At 48.4% G+C, this 21,777-nt stretch overlaps 1 protein-coding gene across 1 annotated transcript in view; it reads left to right on the top strand.

The window, feature by feature from the left end:
* TSNARE1 (t-SNARE domain containing 1) overlaps positions 1-21,777 on the top strand; it is a 378,827-nt gene that overhangs the window by 222,314 nt on the left and 134,736 nt on the right. The window contains exon 8 of the mRNA XM_081919019.1: positions 12,916-13,083. Coding sequence (XP_081775145.1) covers positions 12,916-13,083 — 168 coding nt within the window. The remainder of the gene's footprint in view (positions 1-12,915; positions 13,084-21,777) is intronic.

Here is a 21,777-nt window from a genome sequence, read left to right on the forward strand (position 1 = left end):
TTCCAAGCGGAATAATCAATACGAATTATAGGACGGGCACATTTTTCAAAGTCAGAAAGTGAATCCCAGCGTTGCTCTGTAGCTCCTGCTTGTCTAAACAAATTGGGGATGGAAAGGTGGACATGACAGTGTAGCTAATCCCCTCCCAGAGGGGTTGGTCCCCCCTACCCAATAAGGGTCACTTTGCCAAAACTTTCTTCCTTTCTTCCCTGTTTTCTTTTTGTGTGGATAATACAGGCAGTCCACTTCTATGTCACATTAGTGATTATTTATTTGTTTGTTGTGTTTATATCCTTTTTTTTCCCTCCAAGGAGCTCAAGGTGGCATACATGGAGTTTCTTTCCCCCTCCTCAATTAATCCCCACCACTACCCGGTGAGGTACGTTAGGCTGGCCCCTGAAGTTAACCCCCCCCCCCCAGTGATCTTCATGATGGCCGAGTGGATATTTGAACCCTGATCTTCCAGGTCCTAGTCTGGCACTCTAACTGTCACACCACACAGGCTCTTGATACGATATCCAGGCAAGGTACAACAGTTTACATATAAAATCCCATAAAAGGCAACACATCATAGTCATGACCAGTGGCGTAGCGTGGGGAGTGCAGGGGGGGCCGGCCGCACCGGGCACAACATCTGGGGGTTAGGGTTAGGGGGCGCAAATCCACGGGTTAGGGGGTGCAAATTACTTGCCTTGCCCCGGGTGCTGACAACCCATGCTACGCCACTGGTCATGACAATGTATCCTGATATGGAAACGGCTGATGAAGACAAATCTCAGTTGTGTATATTAGGTGGGATAGGGAGGGAGAAGATTGAAAGGAGCTTGGTTTGTATCTGGGCTTCTCCATCTCTCTTTGACATCCAAGTGTTCTAAGTGGGGAGGCGTCCCAGCAAGGCCCCAGTGAATCTGCCTTTTTGAGGACTTTCTCACAGTTTCTTGTTATTCCCAGTCTCTATCTCTCCAATCTCTCCACATTTCCACATCAGTCTGGTCCATCCTGATGTGGGAAGGTGTGTAGTGCAGCATTCAAAAGATATTGGTTCAAGCTCCGGCATCTCTGGGTAGGACTGGGAAGAGCTCCTCCCTAAACCCTTGGAGAGCCGGTCGCTATCCAAAATACCGAATCAGATGGACCTTCTTCTCCTTCTCCGTCTCCTCCTTCTTCTTCTGTGTGGTGTAGTGGTTAAGAGCGGTGGACTTGTAATCTGGGTAACCGGGTTTGAGTCTCCACTCCTCCACATGCAGCTGCTGGGTGACCTTGAGCTAGTCACACTTCTTTGAAGTCTCTCAAGACCACTCACCTCACGGACTGATTGTTGTGGGGGAGGAAGGGAAAGGAGAATGTTAGCCACTTTGAGACTCCTTTGGGTAGTGATAAAGCGTGATATCAAATCCAAACTCTTCTTCTTTTTTTTCATATTCTGTGATCCCTCGTAACCAAGTAAGATTGTCTTCCATAAACACGGTTTTAACAATGAGTCCGTAAGTGACCGTGGAGGCCAATTCTGGATCCACACATCCTTCCACAGTGGGGACATTGGTTTCCGGGCAGGAGTTGATCACGGTGTGGATTTGCTAAGTGTACCTTCCTCTTAGCACATTTCTCCCTTTCATCCTGAGTTCAAGTGTCTTCAAAGCCCATGACACCTTTGGTAAAGGCTGTTCTCCAATTGGAGCGTTCGCAGGCCAGTGTTTCCCAGTTGTCAGTGTTGATACTACATTTTTAAAGATTTGCCTTGAGGGAGTCTTTAAACCTCTTTTGTTGACCACCAGCATTACGCTTTCCATTTTAAAGTTTGGAATAGAGCAGTTGCTTTGGAAGACGATCATCAGGCATCCGTACAACATGACCAGTCCAACGAAGTTGATGTTGAAAAGCCTGACTTTTGATATAAGTCAGGTTCCTGTGTTCCTGATCCTGCAACAGTGGGGAACGGGGGTGTTGAAACGCTGCTTTTGTTCTCAGAAATAAGAGCCATTGAGAAGGAAGAAGTATTTTTTGAGATTTCCATGGAACATCTCCAAGGTATCCTCTACAACTCCATGTCTGTGAAATAGTGATTTGGTGTCTTGGCTTTCAAATAAAGAGCCATAAACCTCCAAGTGGGGTGACTTTGTACCCTGTTGATTTCTCCTTGCCCCCATTGTCTATCTCCCCATTTTCATTTCTAGGAAGATGCAAAACCCTGCAGATCATAACCCAGAGTGGCAACCTTCCCCAAGCTTCTTCCATACCCTATAAACAGAGAGTGCTTAATGTTCATTTTTGACCCAAGGCAGATGTCCCCTGCGGTGGGGACTTACTGCTCTCTGAAGTTCAAACCAATGATATCATGACTTTATTGAGGGAGGCTAAATTGCAGGCTTCCTCAGTGAAGGGACATTGTGGGTTGCAGCACCAAGGGGAAAGATTCCTCACCCGCGGAAGGAACTTAGGTTCATGGGAACCATGTCTGCGAAATGGCAATTTGGCGTGTTGACTTTCAAAGAAACAGCGATAAACCTCTAAGTGGGGTCACTTTGCACCATGTTGTAGGTGGAGTCGTACCTTGGCTCCTGAACGCTTTGGCTCCTGAACGATCGAAACCTGGAAGTGAGTGTTTTTGAATGATTTTAGGAAGCCAAATATCCAGCGCAGCTTCCGCAGCTTCCGCTTGGCAGCAAGACACTCCGGTAGCCAATCGGAAGCCACACCTTTGTTTCTGAATGGTTTCGGGAGTCATGTGGACTCTCAGAACGTGTTCTCCTCGAGAACCAAGGTATGACCATACTGGAGTGATACTCTGTGTTTTTTTCAGTCATCTAAGACAGCCAGAATGGTTTGCTGGCAGGTGGAACACAACAGAGCCTCAAGAATAATTAGGATATAATTCCGGCAGCTGGGGAAATATTTAAAAATCAGCTGCTCTGCAATTTTATTTTATTTTATGTTTTAAATCCCAGTCGATGCTCCCATTGACCAAAGATCTGGGGGACTATTCACTTGGGTCATTTTCTGGGTGTGCAGAAGCTGCATGTTTCCCTAGAGGACCGCAAGTTTCACTCTGTCATGACATATGTTCACGTTGTGATTAAAATTTCTGCTGGTTAAATAAAAGAGGCTCTTTTAAAAGAAAATAATAATAATAATATCAGGCTGCAGAGGGAGGAGGGGAATGTTTATGCTTCTGCTCTGCTTTATTATTATCCTCCTTCACTCATGTTGCCGTAGGACCATCTGTTGGCATTGTAGATAAAGCCATCAGTTGAGAAGGGGAGGGAAGCACAGAGCTCTAAATAGACACAGGCAAGGATCTCTTTTAAGGAAGATGCTGGAGAATTTGCTGGAGGCACAACAGCACTGTGCCAGCATGGCCATTGCTGCCTAAAAATGGCCTTGATTGCAGCAGCCATCCCATCAAGTGTCAGGGACTGGCTGGATGAAGAGGGGTTGTGGAAGAAGGCTGACCAAGAGCCCCCCAGGGAAAGCACAGGGGGAGAGGATTTAGATCCTGGGTCCTGGTGGTGGACAACAGGAATCACCCCAGAGGAGGGGAAGAGCTGGGAAGTACAGGAGAACTGGGAGCTTGGAGGAAGAGGAGGAAACAGTAGGTGCCCCAATACACAGGGGGGAAAAACCCAGGAATCAGCAGCTTTGCCACAGAGCCAGCCTGGCAGCTTTTCTGCTGACAGCCTGCAAGTCCCAACCCCAAACTCCCAGAACAAGGCATCTGGTGTACATCACAGAGCGGAGAGCCAGGAAGAAACATAGAGGGCCCCTTGGGGCTCTCTGTAGACAGGGGGAGCAGCCTGACACAGAGAGAATGGGGGTACAAGACAGTCTGAACAACTGCTTCACCTAGGTGGAGCATATCTCAGAGGTCTCCGTATGTTCTCTGTTCTGCTTCCTTAATAAAGAATCCCTAAGCTAGCTGGTGTTTCCCTGTCTTTCCCTGAACTGCTAGCATTCTGCTCTCCTGGGCAGCTCCCTTGAACTCCAATGGAGGCAAGCTGATTGCTGACCAGGAAGCAAAACAAGGTAAAAACCAACCTTCTTCCCTCTGGCAGTGTCCCAGAAGAACATCCCACGAGAGGTCTGGTATGGTGTAGTGGTTCAAGTTTTGAACTTGAAGCTAGGGAAGCAGGGTTCAAATCACCACTTGGGCATCGTGAAGCTCACCTTTGGCCAGTTGCTGTCTTCTCCTCACCTAACCACCCTCACAGGATTGTTTTGAAGGAGAAAGGGGGGAAATGCATCCACCACCTTGGTAGAGAATGTTAGTATTTTCATTCTCCATTGCTATACAGGGTTATCAGGACAACTAGTCATGCTTAAAAGTAAAGGTAAAGGTAAAGGTACCCCTGCCCGTACGGGCCAGTCTTGACAGACTCTGGGGTTGTGCGCCCATCTCACTCAAGAGGCCAGGGGCCAGCGCTGTCCGGAGACACTTCCGGGTCACGTGGCCAGCGTGACATCGCTGCTCTGGCGAGCCAGAGCTGCACACGGAAACGCCGTTTACCTTCCTGCTGGTAAGCGGTCCCTATTTATCTACTTGCACCCGAAGGTGCTTTCGAACTGCTAGGTTGTTAGCTTTGCTTAATTCTGAAGGATGTAAGCAAAGAACCAAATACTTGCAGATAAAGTTATGTCATGCAAGGGATTGTATCCCAAGAGGACTCAACAACGTGTCCTACATTCCAGGTAAAGAAATACCTGCTGATTTGTTGTCAAAGGTTGTTAACAAAGAACAACTGCGTCTGTATGGAAATAGGCTGCAAATGTGCTAAAGTCTATGATGTCATGAAAAGGAGGAGGGTGTTAGCATTTTCATTCTCCATTGCTATTGGATCTCGTGATCCACTGTCTGTGATAGGATGGAAGTACAATGTCTAGTTCTGTTCCCACACTCCTATGTGCTTTTGTACTCTCTCTTTGTTCATTTTTTTCGGACAGAGCAGATGTGTGAAGCTGCTGCTCACACTAGCCATGTTTGTTGTTTTGATTTGTAAATAAAGGAAGCTTTCGCTTCCTTAAGAAGACATCTTAAGGCAGCCCTGTTCAGGGAAGTTTTTAACGTGTGATTTTACTGTATTTTTGGTTTTTATGGAAGCCGCCCAGAGTGGCTGGGGAGGCCCAGCCAGATGGGCGGGGTATAAATAATAAATTATTATTATTATTATTATTATTATTATTATTATTATTATTATGCCAGTGCCTCCACAGCCTCACTTCTTGCTGTTACTCTGCTGATGCATTAGTGTGCCCACAGCTCCACCGGAAGTGGGTCGCTGGACACTTGTCTGCGTCCCCAGGCAGGGCCGTGGCCAAGGGGGCTGGCATGTTCATAGAAATGCAATTTGATTGAGTGATTGATTAGTTAAAATAAGAATGGATAAAATAAGCTGGAGAGGGCTGTCTAATTTAGCATCCTGTCCTCACAGTGGCAAAGGTCCGTATATTTAAAGCTATGGTTTTCCCAGTAGTGATGTATGGAAGTGAGAGCTGGACCATCAAGAAGGCTGATCGCCGAAGAATTGATGCTTTTGAATTCTGGTGCTGGAGGAGACTCTTGAGAGTCCCATGGACTGCAAGAAGATCAAACCTATCCATTCTCAAGGAAATCAGCCCTGAGTGCTCACTGGAAAGACAGATCCTGAAGCTGAGGCTCCAATACTTTGGCCACCTCATGAGAAGAGAAGACTCCCTGGAAAAGACCGCAAAGCTACCAGCATGAGTTTGACCAAACTGCGGGAGGCAGTGGAAGACAGAAGTGCCTGGCGTGCTCTGGTCCATGGGGTCACAAAGAGTCGGACATGACTAAACGACTAAACAACAACAACAACCTCACAGTGGCCAAACAGATGCCCATGGGAAGCCTGAACACAGGACCAGGGTGCAACAGCCACACTCCTCTCCTGTGGTTCCTAGCAAGGGAGATAGAACCCAGCCTCCTTGGTTAGTAACCACTGACAACCTTGTCCTCCACAAATTTGCCGGACCCTCTTTTAAAGCCATCAATGTTGGCACCCATCGCTACATCTTATGAAAAGGGAAATGAGTAAGCCTCGTTGACTTCATTTGGGCTTGTTTCTCAGTAGACACAATTAGGAATGTAGCCCAAGTTGGGAGCCCCCAGTGCATCTTATTTAAAAGAAGATAAAGCCAAAGAGGTTCACGCAAACAAGGACAGTCCCCCTCTCTGAAGTTGGTTGGGCAAACCCGTTTCTGAGGACCCCCAATCTTCCAGGAAAGCCCAGTGTGCAGAGAGGAATTTGTAGCTGGAATAGCACACACACACACACACACACCCCGACACGATTGAGGAGTCCGAAAGGGATTCTGGAAAAAATATCTGTAGCAGCTTCTCCAGTTAATTTTGTCTAAACTGCCAAACTGACCCACAAGAGACCCCGAGGCACTGTTTGCAGAATCATTTCCCCTGGGATGAAATAGAGGATAAGTCTGGACCCCTCTCTCCACCCTAAGACTGTCTTCTGATTCCTCTTAGCCTCTGATTCACCCTTCAGATGTGTGCTTTGCAATGCACGGAAATCCTTCATTCCAGTTAACAGTTTCAGTGAACCTGACTTAAATGCTAGTCAGCATCAGTCCAAAGTGAAGTGCCAGAAATTGCCAACGGGAGCCAATTCTTTGACTTCCAGTAGGGCTATTTGTTGTTATGAAACCCTCTGAGCAATATGCAAAGCAAAAAGAGAGTGTGAGAAAGCAAATTATGCACAAAGACAAGCCCATCTGCATCCAGAATTAAGGAGCCACATCAATAAGGGGGAAAAATGTGTTCATCCATGCCTATTTTGCTGCACACCTCCTGAATTTTCATGCTTTAGCGTGAACCATATTTGATTATTTTGCTTTCTTTTAGAAAGCAGATTATTTTCGGCAACGAGAAGTTGTGAAGGAGGGGAGGCATAGATAACAGAGGAGAGACAGGGAAGTATTCCAAAGAGACTTTGATGGGAAGCCAGGAGAGAACAAGAAAGCTCTGGGCCATTGGCTTGTTTAAAAATGGATATGCAGCCTATCCAGCTGTTTGAGACTAACAGTCAAAGCAATCAATGAATACTCATATCAATGCACACATCCCCTTTGGCTATTTTTCTTTATTGATTTATTTATTTTTCACTGTCTTTATTTTATTTAAATATTTATCGGCCACCCTTTTCATAAGAATCCGGCAAGGGAAAACTGCAGCAACTTTGATAAAACATTAATAAATGCATCAGGGGAAAGTAAAGTTAGCTTCTTTCTAGCAAGTCAGGTGTTTTTGCTTTTTCCCATAAGGCACGGTATTGCTTTGCTCACCTTTCAAAATGGAGATGTCGGGGATTGAACCTGGGACCTTTTGGTGTGCAAACATGTTGCCTTGACTCTTCAGCTCTGGTCCCCGAAGCAGAGAAAACCAAATCCCTACTAGTGGTGAGAACTCCCTACTGAATTTAGCCTAAAGTAGAACGAAAAATAATGCACATTTAGAACTAGTGCAGCTCTGTTCATGCATCACCTTAGAATAAACCCATAGTCCAACTTGCAGTCCTTTTTTGGGTGGCTCTCTGTGACATTTGATGCTCAGGCAAAGCCAGGTAAGCGAGGCACCGGGCTCTGGCAAGGTCCTAGAGCCCTCACGACTCCTTCCTGAAGCCTAGTTAGCACTTTTCCAGCTTTGGGAAGGAGGTGGAAAGGTTCTAGGATAGGGGTCAGCAAACTTTTTCATAAGGGGGGCAGTCCACTGTCCCTCAGACCTTGTGAGGGGGCCAGACTATATTTTTGGGGGGGCAAAGAACGAATTCCTGTGCCCCACAAATAACCCAGAGATGCATTTTAAATAAAAGGACACATTCTACTCATGTAAAACCACGCTGATTCCTGGACCGTTCGCGGGCAAGATTGAGAAGGTGCTTGGGCCGGATCTGGCCTCCGGGCCTTAGCTTGCCTATCCATGTTCTAGGACCCTGCCAGAGCATCGTGCCTCCTTCTCAAATCCTGGTGCTAGTTTAGCTGGCTTTGGGAAGGCAGCAGGTGGGCTGGGACATCAGATTTGGGCCTCGCTCCCTGCCCCTGCAACAAGGCAGTGAAAAAGCACACTTGCAACCCACTTGGTATGAAAGGTTTGGCTGTGCTGCCAACATGATGCCCTCCAGGAGTTTCTAGACTGCAGCTCTCATCAACCAGCATGGGATCAGTCAGGGATGATGGGAGCTGTCCTTCAGCAAAATCTGGGGGGCATCATATTTACTCCCCCTGCTTTTAGAGGATCCTATCCCCCAACACCACAATCCATATCCCCATTAGTTTTCAGCATTCATTGCAGTGAAGTCAGACCCAACTAAGACAAATTACGCTCTGCGTGGCATGAAGTGAGACAGATCTGAGCATTTCATTCCGGGTTTCTGCCAACCTGGGGGCTTGACCTGTGTTTGTTGAAAGAGAGAGACTGGCAGCTATCAAAAGACAGTGGGGACTCCTTCTGTTCTCAGAACCCCATTCCCATCTCTCCTGCTGCAAAGGGTTCGCTCCTCCTTCACATCTAATGCTGGCTGCTTAATGAATTTGTGCAGACTCGAGCACAGAGCGGTCAACGCTAGGGACTAGAGACATGGTGCAAGGAAGCAAATGAAAATGTAGAGGCAAGGTCTCCTCAGTGGAGCTAACAAGCAGAGGTGGGAGGCAGTTTTGTGGAGGGAGGGAGAGAGGAGGTTTTCTGTGTCTGTTTCTCCCCATTCCTTGCAATTCCAGGATACTTTTCTAAGCTACAAGTTTAACTCGCAGGATAAGCTGCAATTGTTCGCTGTGGCTGCTGAGAACACAGGGAGATGCTTTGTTCTTCCTGCAGATTTCTCCAAGCCCTGTAAACTGAAACTAATAAATAGCTGTAGGGCTTTTTCTTCTTTATCCCCCTTAACCTTCCAGTGCTTGTAAAAAGAGCTCTGTTCCCCCATTCATGATCTATGGAAGAGAGAGGGAGCAATTATCTCAGAGTTGCTTAACCTTCTTATCTGTCAAGGGCTGTTTTCACTCAATGCTATTCTGTTAGGGAGATACATTTGGGGAAGGTGATTTCGGAGCCAAAGGTGAGACAGGCCACTTCCTTTCTTCTTTATTCATGCCCTCCTCCTTTCCACCAGCCCTATCTCTCTCTTTCTCCCCTTACCCCTTCTCTCTGCTCTTTTTCTCTGCCACGCCTTTCTCTTGCTTTCTGACTTCTTGCTTTCTCCCCCCCCCCATGGCACTTCTACCCCTTCCCCCTCCTTGCCATTGACAGGGATTTGCCCAAGGGCCACATGAAATGGACTGAGGGCCACAGGTTGCCCAACTATGAGTTGTTGTTGTTTAGTCATGTCCGACTCTTCGTGACCCCATGGACCAGAGCACACCAGGCACTCCTGTCTTCCACTGCCTCCCGCTGTTTGATCAAACTCATGTTCGTAGCTTGGAGAACACTGTCCAACCATCTCGTCCTCTGTCGTCCCCTTCTCCTTGTGCCTTCCATCTTTCCCAACATCAGGGTCTTTTCCAGGGAGTCTTCTCTTCGCATGAGGTGGCCAAAGTCTTGGAGCCTCAGCTTCAGGCTCTGTCCTTCCAGTGAGCACTCAGGGCTGATTTCCTTCAGAATGGATAGGTTTGATCTTCTTGCAGTCCATGGGACTCTCAAGTGTCTCCTCCATCACCATAATTCAAAAGGATCCATTCTCCAGCGATCAGCCTTCTTTATGGTCCAGCTCTCACTTCCATACATCACTACTGGGAAAACCATCACTATACGGATCTTTGTCGGCAAGGTGATGTCTCTGTTTTTTAAGATGTTGTCTTAACCTGCGAGTTACCTGGATTTAACTGTTCATAAGAATGTAAGAAGAATCTGCTGGATGAGGCCAATGACCCATCTAGTCCAGCATCCTGTTCTCACAGCAGCTGGGCTTTGTAAAAATGGAAAACAGGATTTGAACACAACCACTGCTGATCCATCTTTTTCCCCAAACATGATGCATCAAGTAGCCTGATAAACATCCCTGGAACCTTGTTTTATCAAACTATGGTGGAAGCAGATGTTTGGTTGCAACTAAGGTATTCTTAATGCTGTCCATGTCTCCAAGATCCTTTTCCTCTCTACAACTTCAGCCTTCATCCACCAGTTTATTCAAGTGTAAGAGGAAGGTAAGGCAACCCCTTCCAGATATTAAGCTCCTTACTCCTTATTCATGTGGACTAGGGATGGGGCAAAACCCCAAATCCATTCACACTTTGCTACACAAACCAAAATCTGCACTTCCCTGAGTTTTGTGCTGCAGCCAAGTAGCAGTTGCAGAAATGCATCTACAAGAGTAAAGTGTGCATTAAAATGCATATGCTCGTGAAACGAACATATTCAAATTCTGCATTACAAATTCTGACTGAAAGTAATTAAGGAATAACTTTCTGAAAGTAAGAGCTGTTCTGCTCTGGAACAGACTGCTGCAGAAGGTGGACTCTCCTTCATTGGAGGTTATTCAACAGAGGTTGAATGGCCAGTTGTCAGGGAGTCTTTAGTCGTGATTCCTGCATTGCAGGGGGCTGGACTAGATGACCCTTGGGGGGGTCCATTCCACCTCTACAATTCTTCAGTTCTATGAAATAAGGCACATTCACCAAACCCATCAAATAGGCCACACCAGGAATGGAAAGGTGGAGTCAAAAGTAATGGGCTGTTATTCTTGGATCTTAAGAACCTAAGCTTCCCATCACCTCTCCCTCCTTCTGCCTGAAAGATAACGCGAAAACAGTAATCACACTCCAGATCTCATCTGGAAAAGTCTTCAGAGTCCCCGGCCAAATGTTCTGCTGCTGCCTTGGACCTTCTCCTCCTGTAATTGCTTTGGGCTTCTGTTCAGTGCCTTGCAGCAGAAGACTCTCCCGGCGACAGCAGCGTGTCTTGGTTTCAGGAAAGGCGAGCTGGGCAGGAATTAGCCAGTCTAATGAAACCAAGCAGACTGTTTGGCTGCATCGCAGCTAGGCAAGCAAAATGTAGCTGCTATTCCGGCAGTTGTTGTTTAGTCGTATTGGAGCCTCAGCTTCAGGAGGCTGTAGGAGATGAGACCTTGCCTTGATCCAGCAAGCTCTTCTTAGGTTCTTACGACAATGATGTTTCTGGGTACCAGTTGCTGGCAATCTCAAGAGGGGAGGGTGCTCCTATGTTCTGGTCCAGCTTGCAGGTTCCTCATTAGGTATCTGGTTAGTCCTGTGAGAATGGGATGCAAGACACAATGAGCCATAGGCCTTCTGCAGGAGGCTCTGCTATTTATGTCCTTCAAGCAGCAACTACAGTAAATCCCATTTTAAAATATATCCACCTTGAATTTGTTTTCTCCTTTTCTATGTTCGTTCTCCCCCTGCAACCTCTGCTTTCCTTGGGAATCAAGCCTGTGGGTAGATGTTTGTTAATTTAAACCTCATATGGAGTAGAGGAGCAATAGCCTGCTAATGTAATAACTAATTTTAAATATGCATTGGCTCCATTAATAGAAAATCCGATCCCCTGTGAACTGTGGCACCCAGATGACTATTATGCTGGGGGAAATATCAGTATTGAAACCTACATAATTATTAGTACATATATAATTAATGTTTACAATATCAGCGGAACCGAAGGTTTATAAATGCATAGCTTCACATACATATCTCAGTGCTTTGAGCTAATATATGTTGAAGGGCAGAAATGTATCAAATTGCCGCGTTTTAATTACACAGTCTGCCCCTTTAAGGAGTGATTCAATTTTCCAGCATTTGGATTTGTAAACTCTGTTAATTTGTTGGTTCTCTTCCAAGTACTGGTGAGGTTCATTTTCTACTAACGCTTTGATATATATTTTCCCCCAAATGTATAGATCTCCGTACATGACATATTTAATAACTGAGGGTCTGCTGTAGTTACTGATGCAGTGGTTGTGAGCTAGTTATGAAATCCCTAGTTCACATCTCGCCTAAAGCATGGACTTATTAAAATGTCTTAAGCAAGTCACTGTTCTCTAATCGCCAACATCCATTTGAATCACAGAGATCCCCTTTCCTTACAGGAAAAAAAAAGATGTATTTCTGTGTTGATATCTGGGGAGGGGGGAGGAGTGGAAAGAAGGATGGGAACAAAATTCTGCCTCTCCACAGCCACCTCGCAAAGTATGGGGGAGTTTGTCAGGATTTTATTCCAGGACAGAGAAGGATTTGGGGGGTTTTAAATCTTTCTCCTCCATCAAGAGGCTGGCTTTTGCCATCGCTGTCCCACACAAGCTCATAGCAATGCCTGAATCCGGAGAAGAACTTTGGCATCTCTAGCAAGGATGAGATAGTGTAAGAAAGTGGCGGAAAGTACTTTTTCATGCAGTGCTTAGTTCAACTATGGAACTAGCTCCCACAGGAGGCAGTAATGGCCACCATTGGATATAGCCCATAGCTAGATAGATCTTCCTATATAAATAGAAATGGAATGCTGTCATCACGCGGCCCCTATTGGGCGATTTGTAGTGCCTGATCGCAGTCCTGGATTTGCATGAAGTCAGAGCAGGGGAAGGGAACAACAGAGAAGGCAACTTTTAAACAGCAGAGGTTTGAGTAAATCAGGGCAGAGGGACACAGAGGGACAGAGAGGATATGAGGGACTTGAAGGTGCTGTGAGAATATAGGGGCTGCCAGTCAGTGTAGACAATATTGAGCAGCATGGGGACTCAGTATAAGGCAACTGCCTATGTCCAACTGGTTGTTGTTGTTTTGCTGTGTCAAGCTTCTTATTGTGGAGTAATGTTTTCCTCTCTTACATGATCCTCCTTTGGGAGTCATAGAATCATAGAATTGCCGAGTTGGAAGGGCCCAATCCCATCCAACCCACTGCAATGCAGGGATCTCAGTCCACTGGTTCTAAATTCTGCTATGTTTTCTCCACTTCAGCAAAGTCCCAAGACCCCTTTCTCCAACCTGGCGGATGACGAAAAGATCTTCAACGGCGGAGACAGCCTGTGGACGGAGCAGAACCAGGAGCATGCCCTGCTCTCCGAAATCACAGAGGAGGACCTGGAGGTCATCCGCCAGCGAGAAGAAGCCATCCAGCAGATCGAGGTCAGTCACTGTCATTGTGGGGAAAGCCTCTGAGAGTTCAGTGCCTCAGCCCTCATGGGATTTTTGGAAATGTGGAGGAATATTGAATGTGTGTGCAGTCCTTTGGGGGAATCCTGCTACACTGAGAAATCCTCAACCATTAGGGGTTTGGGAAATAGTCCGATACAGTTCTGCTTGGAAGCTAATTTGGACTGTGAAAGTGCCTATTGGTGTGGTGAAAATTCAGCTCAGGGATCTTGCCAACAGAAAAGCAGTACCATTAAAAAAAAAAATGTTAGTGCTTAATCAGCAGCCATTAGGCATAAAGATTATGAGTTTATATACTTGGTCTGCACCGTGATTTTAATTTAAACAGGAATCTGTAACATAGAGCCAGCCAGCCAGCCAGTCACTGGCCTTGCTGGTGTTGTTGCTGTGTCGTGTTTTATGCAATTTCAGTTTCTTGGGGCCTGTTCCCTAAAATGCCACTTTTGTACTGAAAATCACAACACAAGTGGTTTTACTACTCTTTTTACTCTCAGCTTTTATATATACATTTAAAAAATGTTGCCTAGCTGCCTTTGCTTTGTTGTTAACTGCCTTGAGCTTTGGGGACATTTTGGACTTTTTAGTTTAGAGGAAAGGTGAGCAAGCGGTGGCAGTGCAGAAATTTATAAAGCTCTCTTGTAACACTACAACTCATGGGCACCCAATGCAGATGGATGTGGAAATATTAGGACAGAGAAAGGAAAGTTCTTTTTAATGAGGTCCTAGTTGAACTATGGAACTCATTCCCAGGGGTGGCAAAGATGGTCACCAACTTGGGAGAGAGCTATCTATGGCTACTAGCAGAGATGGCTATGTTCTGCCTCTACAGTTGGAGGCCTCAGCACTCCTGAAGACAAAATTGCTGGAAACCGCAGGAGAGGAGTGGGATCTTCTTCTGAGGTCCTGCTTGCAGGTGTGCTTGGCCCAGGGGTAACCCATGAAACACAGTCCAGGACCGGTCCAGAATCCAAAGGTTCCGCTGTGAGTCAGTCCGACAGGGCCAAGGCAGGACACGAGGCAGGAAACCAGGCAAGGACGGGCAGGATCTAGCATATAGCAATGTTGCTCCTGCAACCTGGGGTGGGGTCCGACAGCCTTTTATCTTTGTTGGGGTAGCAGCCGGTCCTGATCCCCCGCTGATTCACCTCCCTGTCTCGCCCAAAGGTGAGCACTCCTCCTGCGAATACTCAGGTCTCTCCTTCTCTCAGACCTCAGTCTCTGCAGCTCGGGAGACATCGGTGGGTTACTAGACCCAGGGGCCTCCTCAGTCTCCCCTGACCCAACTGTTAGTGGAGCAGCTGTAAGTGATGGCCCAGGTGAAGGCAACGAGCTCATGCCCGCATCTGGAGCCAGGGCAGGCTCAGGCCCCTGACTCGGCCCAGCTGGTGCTTGTTGCAGGGGAACCTGTGCAGACTGGGACTCTTCAAGATCAGGCCCCAGACTTGGTTCAGATTATGCCTGAGACAGAGGATCCAGTGTGGACTGAGACTCCTCTGGTTCCGAGTCCAAGCCCAAGTCCCAGGCCATCATATCACTACCCTAAGGAGTCTCAAAGCGGCTAACATTCTCCTTTCCCTTCCTCCCCCACAACAAACACTCTGTGAGGTGAGTGAGGCTGAGAGACTTCAGAGAAGCCTGACTAGCCCAAGATCACCCAGCAGCTGCATGTGGAGGAGCGGGGAAGCGAACCCAGTTCACCAGATTACGAGTCCACCACTCTAAACCACTACACCACACTGGCTATCTATGGCTACTAGCTGGTATGGCTATGTTCTGCCTCTACAATTGGAGGCATCAGTGCTGGAAACCACAGGAGAGGAGTGGGATCTTCTTCTGAGGTCCTGCTTACAGGCTTCCCGCAGGCATCTTGGTTAGCCACTGTGAGACCAGGATGATCTCCAGCAGGCACTTCTTACCTTCTTATGAGCTCTGCTGTATAGAATTGTACATACATCACTATCATCTCCTCAACATGTTTCTGACTTTCCTTGTAAATCCCCACCACCACCATCAGCACCCGCAGCTCAAATGCAAAGGCAACGCTCGTATACAAACATAAATAATCAGGAGCTTCCTTGTACTCTCACACCATCTTGGTCAGCGCTGCCAGTATTTGGAATGGCACCGCTTCCCCAGGAGGGAGATGTTTCAGAAAATTTGCCCACATTTCAGGGACAGATCACCTGTTTTGTTTCAGGGTCTCCTTTCTTTCAGCCCCTGACATCTTCAGCAGCAGGTATCTCAGGTAGAATCACCTGGGAAAGATCTCTCTGCCTGCTAGGTTGGAGAGTTGTTGCTCTAAGTAGTGGTGATAGTGCTGTTGTGTTCAGGTCCTTCTTCTTTCTACATTCTCCCAGTTGGCCACTGGTCTAGATGGTTTCCCTTTCACTTGATCCAACAAGGTTCTATTGATGTTCTTAATGCTGGGCTCCATCAACAAATGGTGAGGCTTCCACACCCGTTTTATTATTATTATTATTATTATTGGAGATTCCTTGACTCTTTCAGGAAGTGGTGGACTATCTGTCAGGCGTGCGTGCAGGAGCCAGGTCCTGTGACCAATAGGACTTTTCAGGACTGGGGCCTTCCTAAGTTTGTTCTGAAGAGGCAAGGTGAGGCCGATTGGTAACTCACAGCACCTGGTGGCAAGAGCTGGGAAGGGATATAAGGTCAGCATTTCCCTTCGGCTCTTTGCCGCAGCAACACGCTTCCTGCCTTGCTGTGTTTAGCGTCTTGCTTCTTGATCCTTGAACCTCGGCTTCTTGACTCCCTGCTTTTTGATCCTCGGACCCTTGAATTCTTGACTCCTTGCTTCCTGACTCTCGGACCCCTAGCTTCCTGGCTTCTGGACCCATTCCTGCTCCCACCTCACCATCTTACCCCCCCCCCCCCGGTCCTGACATCTCCTGCTGGGACTTCAATTGCCCGTGAACTGGACGGTGACACTGTCCTTCATTGGAGGTTTTCAAGCAGCAGTTGGAGGATCACATGTCATGGATTCTTTAGTTGAGATTCCTGCATTGCCGGGGGCTGGAGTAGAGGAGACTGAGAGGAGATATGATAGCCATCTTCAAATATCTCAAGGGCTGTCCCAGGGAAGATGGAGGAAGCTTGTTTTCTCCAACCAATGGCTTCAAGTCATAAGAAAGGAGATTTTGAATAAACATCAGGAAGAATTTTCTTACGGTAGCAGCTGTTTGAAAGGTTGTGTTCTCTTTTTCATTGGAGGCTTTTAAGCAGCAGTTGGGTGTTCATCTGTCTTGGAAGCTTTTGTTGAGATTCCCTCATTGCAGGACTAGATGACCCTTGTGGTCCCTTCCAACTCGACAATCGTATGATTCAGTGGTTCCTTAGATCAGTGTTTCCCAACCTTTTTTGGGCAAAGGCACACTTGTTTCATGAAAAAAATCTCGAGGCACACCACCATGCCAGATGGGGAAAGGTCACTTTTTACTTATGTAAAAAAAAATAAAAAAAATAGTAACAGCATAGAAGGTAATGGTTAGGCTAGCATCCCTCTTCCAAATATGCTAGGTTTTTATTTGCAGGGACTGTTCTACATGGGAAAGCATTCAGTTGCTCCGAAGTTTGGGGGGCCGCGGGGGTGGGCGCGCGTCCCAGGAGGCGGAGGCCAGCCCGGGCTGGGAGCCGCGCCGCAGCCCGGGGGCGGTAGGCGGACCGCGGCTCCTAGGATGTGGAAAGGGGACGGCGGCGCAGGGGGAGGAGACCCGCACGGCTAGGGCAGCGCGCAGGGGGAGGGGAGCGGGCCGGAGGCGGGCGAGGGGGGCCGCGATCCCGCGCGCCGCGAACATGGCCCCCTTCCCCGCGGGCCCCGCCGAGCCCCCCGGCTGCCCCCAACAGACAACCAGGCCTGCAAGCTTCCTCTTCTGACATCGCCCAGGCCCCCACGCAGCCCCCCACCAGCAAAACGCCCAGGAGTTTGAAGGGACCCGAGGGCCACGCAGCCAAGGGGTCTAACTCTGCAGGGAAAAGCTTCCTGTCTTTCCTCTGCCCCCTCCCCACTGGAAAGGGATGGTGGCTGCAGGCTCTGCCCCCCCCTTAACATCTGCAAAATGATTAAGGCTGATACATTGTGTTACAGGATTTTATCTAGGTAACTTCCCTGAGCTGTCAAGTTGAAAGGGTACATTCAGGCATAATATTTGCAACATTTAACAACTTTAAATATGTGCCCCCCCTGTAATTTCCATAACAGTTGGAAGGTCAAAAATATAACCTCCTATGACAACTCCTGCAACCCATGAGCTTTCAGACAAAGATCATGCATGGACAAATGTAAAGATCTTTGGAAAGTATTGATCGAAACCACAGTAACAAACGAATCAATGTATCTTCAAGGGAAAGAATAAGTAGATCCATTTGCATATATAGCTCTGTAGGCTTAATTATATTCCATTGCTATTTTGTTATTGCTCGTTTACTCTGCTTCTATTTATTTTTAGTGCGTGTAACCTTTTTATTCCCCCTCCCCCCCCCGCCAATTTAACTCCTTGTAATACTCTCAATAAAATATAAGGAAACAAGAAAGGAGATTCCCACAAAACATTAGGAAGGCCTTTCTGGTGGTGAGAGCAGTCAGACAGGGGAAGGGGCTTTTAGGGAGAGGTCGGGGGGGGGGCATCTGCCAGGGATGCTTTAGCTGTGAGTCCTGAATTGCTGGGGGTTGGACTGGATGACCTTTGGGTTCCTTCCACCTCTATGATTCCATGACCTTTAAGTGAAGTCACCTCCATCTTCCTCTCAGAGCAGATGCCCACAAGCCCTGGGCGGGAAGAGCCAGAGAGAGAGAGAGAGAAAGAGAGAGAGAGAGAGGAGGACATTCCTAAGAACCGGCAGCTCAGCTCTCGCCTCCCTCCAGGAACCAGAAAAGCCAGTTTAGGGCTCAGATCTTTCCCACAGGCCTTTCTGAGTTCTTCTCCGGGGACACCCCAGGATGGCCAGAGCGTCACAAGAACCGCACCAGACATTCACCAGACCCCAAATCTTTCCCCCTTCCTGGCCTGAGAGGCTGCAAATTCTACCTGCCTTCCCCCCTCCAGTTGATCAACACACAGAGATGCAGGTGGCCAGGGACCCACCTGTGCACACCTGAGCCTGCAAGGGGCAGCCAAGCCCCCTTCACCGCCTGCCCCCCCCCGCCAGCCCCCTCTCCCCTCCTCCCTAGGCGGCAGCTCCGCCATGACCACAAACGGCGGCGGCAGCAGCAGCCGCGCGCGGCCCAGGCTCCCCTCGCCGCCCGCGGGAGCCAAGGCGCGCGACGAGGGAGCCAAGGCGCGCGATAATTTTCTTAAATTATGTCAGCGGCGCCCGGCAGAGCAGCCCTCTCGGCCACGGCAGCCCGGCTCTCCCAGCCCCCGGGGGCCGCCCTCCTCCCTCGCGCACCCGCAGCGTTCCCGCCCGGGGAGGCGGCGCCCCCAGGAGAGGCGGCGGCGGCGGCAGCTGCTGCGCGCGGCCCGGGCTCCCCTCGCCGGCCGCGGGAGCCAAGGCGCGCGACGAGGGAGCCAAGGCGCGCAATAATTTTTTTAATTATTGGGGGGCAGAGCCCCCCCAATAAAATTTTTGAGGGGGCTCAGGCCCCCTCAGGCCCCATGGTGTCGGCGCCTATGCGCCCGCCCCGTCGCCGCAGGCTCCTCCCGGCCGAGAGCCAGAGGACGGCGGCGGAGCAGGAGGAGGAGGATCGGGTTTGGCGACAGCTGCTGTGTCCTCTCCAAGCGCGGGGCTGGCCTCCGCCGTGCCCGATCCTCCGCAGTCGCCGCGCTTCTCGGCGGAGCAGGTCTCGTGCGTGTGCGAGGCGCTGCTGCAGGCGGGCGACCCCGGCCGGCTGGGCCGCTTCCTGGGCTCGCTGCCGCCTGATGCCGAGGCGCCGTGCCTGGAGGCGCAGGCAGGCGAGAGCCTGGCCAAGGCGCGCGCGCTGCTGGCCTTCCAGCGTGGCGACTTCGCCGAGCTCTACCGCCTGGTGCAGAGCCGGCGATGGGATGTGGGAGGGAGCTCGCTCGCCGCCCCGCGTGTGCCGCCCGACTCGCCCGCCTCCCTCCCACGGCACACCAGGCAACCTCTCGCGGCACACTAGTGTGCCGCGGAACACCGGTTGGGAAACACTGCCTTAGATGTTGTCTGTTGACAGCATGCACTGAGCTACAGCCACTGCCCAGACCTCCACTAACCAATAGGACAGCGATTCTCAACCTGTGGGTCCCCAGATGTTGTTGGACTACAACTCCCACCATCCCTGAGCTCTGACCTTGCTAGCTAGGGGTGATGGGAGTTGTAGTTCAACAGCATCTGGGGACCCACAGGTTGAAAAAGGCTACAATAGGAAGACAGACAGGAAAGTCTGCTCAAATTTTGACTCTCTTCACACCAAGCCATCTTCTGGTCTCAGCATTAAGTGTTGGGAACCCTGATATTTCCAGTGTCTTAAACCGTAAGAGAAGCCTCCCAAGGAGACTTCAAGCAGGACACTCATTTCTGCTGCCCTCCCATCCATGTTTTCTTAACAATTAATGGGCTTGAGATGTTTACACCCCCAATAGTGTTTATTATTATTATTATTATTATTATTATTATTATTATTATTATTGTTATTATTATTGTTATTATTATTAAAAATAAGAACAAACATATTTCCAAAACAGGAGTTGTAAAACACCTATGGCCTTGAGATGATTCCTCCTCCTAATAACATTTATTATTATCTTTTAAAAAATAACAATATGAACAACAAACATCCTGTTTCCAAAACAGGATTTCCAAAACATGGACGTTGCGAGGCTTTCTGTCTCTTCTTCTGAAGTGCACCCTCTGTCTTTTCCTTACTCCTTCCTTTAACCCCAGTGTTGAATGCAAGCAACTCAGGAAAAATAAGATGTTTGTATATATATCTCTCTCCCTCTCCATGCAGGGCTTAAACTGCAAATGAACTCTGCGCTAGGAGTGCACAATAAATCACAAGATTGGATTAAGAAACATAGTCTTGCGCCTCTCTAATTGGATTAGGCTAATTGTTTCAGGGTGGATTTGGGAATATTATTAGTGCAGCAGGAAATGTGATGTTATCAACACCGTTAGAAGACCATAAACGTTCAAACAAGCCGCCTGTTGCCAGCCAGTTTTCAGCAGGGAAGAGACACGGGTGGAAGCGGAGATGAGAACTAGGCGTGATTTAATGTTGTAAACAGCAGCCTTAATTCAGCTGATGGGAATTATATGGGGCAATGGATCTCTAATGAAGCTAATTTTATGGTGGTGCTTATCTCCAGTGCTTAGAACTTCATGGAGTGTAAAGGTACATACCTGGAGGTGGCTGTTGACTCCTTGCCCGCGTGGACATCCCACTGAGTTTGATAGGATTCAAGCCCAAATAAGCATACATAAATTTACCTAAGATAATTACAGACCCTCCGAGTGTCCCTATTTTCCAGGGACAGTCCCAGATTTACAGAAGCTGCCCCGGTTTCTGATTTGATCATGGAATGTCCCGCTTTTCCTTAGGACATCGCCATTTTCATCGGAGAAATGTTGGAGGGTTGGAAATAATAATAATAATAATTTATTATTTGTACCCCGCCCATCTGGCTGGGTTTCTGCAGCCACTCTGGGCGGCTTCCATAGAAACAAAAAATACACTAAAATATCACAGATTAAAAACTTCCCTGAACAGGGCTGCCTTAAGATGTCTTCTGAATGTCAGGTAGCTATTTATTGCTTTGACATCTGATGGGAGGGCGTTCCACAGGGCGGGTGCCACTAGCAAGAAGGCCCTCTACCTGGTTCCCTTTAACCTCACTTCTCGCAGGGAGGGAACCGCCAGAAGGCCCTCGGCGCTGGATCTCAGTGTCCGGGCAGAACGATGGGAGTGGAGACGCTCCTTCAGGTATACTGGGCCGAGGCCGTTTAGGGCTTTAAAGGTCAACACCAGAAATGTTGGAGGGACACGGGTGGCGCTGTGGGTTAAACCACAGAACCTAGGACTTGCCAATCAGAAGGTCAGTGGTTCGAATCCCTGCAACGGGGTGAGCTCCCGTTGCTCAGTCACCTTGGTCATTCTTCCCTGCGCATGTTCCAGCTTGTCAAAATCTTTCTTAGACCATGGTGCCCATAACTGGACACAGCACCCTAGGTGTGCTCTGTCCAAGGCAGTACCATTGTTTTGCGTGATCAGGACACTTATCACCACATATCTTTCAATATCTTAAAGGGGGGGGGAGGTGATATAATGAAATTCAGTTAGAGAGGATTTGAAGAAGTCAGTTATAAATGTTAAGAGAATTAGGTATTTGAAGAAATAATTTTTCTCTGTGTTTGATTTTGTTATATTGTGGTGTGTTTTTCTTTGTTGTGTGTTTTGTTGTGTCATTTTGAGATAAATGTGGAAAATCAATGAAAAAAATTTGGGGGGAAAATAAAGGGGGGGGGGGGGAAATACATGTACAGTCATACCTCGGGTTGCGTTTCTTCAGGTTACAGACCCGCCGAAACCTGGAAGTACCAGAACGGGTTACTTCTGGGTTTCGGGAGTCGCGCATGCACAGAAGTGCTAAATCGTGCTTTGCACATGCGCAGCGGTGCTAAATTGCAACCCATGCATGCACAGATGCACCGCTGCGGGTTGCGAACGTGCATCCCTCACGGATGACGTTTGCAGCC

This window comes from Podarcis melisellensis (genome assembly GCF_964234715.1).
Source record: "Podarcis melisellensis genome assembly, chromosome: 7".
NCBI lineage: Eukaryota > Metazoa > Chordata > Lepidosauria > Squamata > Lacertidae > Podarcis > Podarcis melisellensis.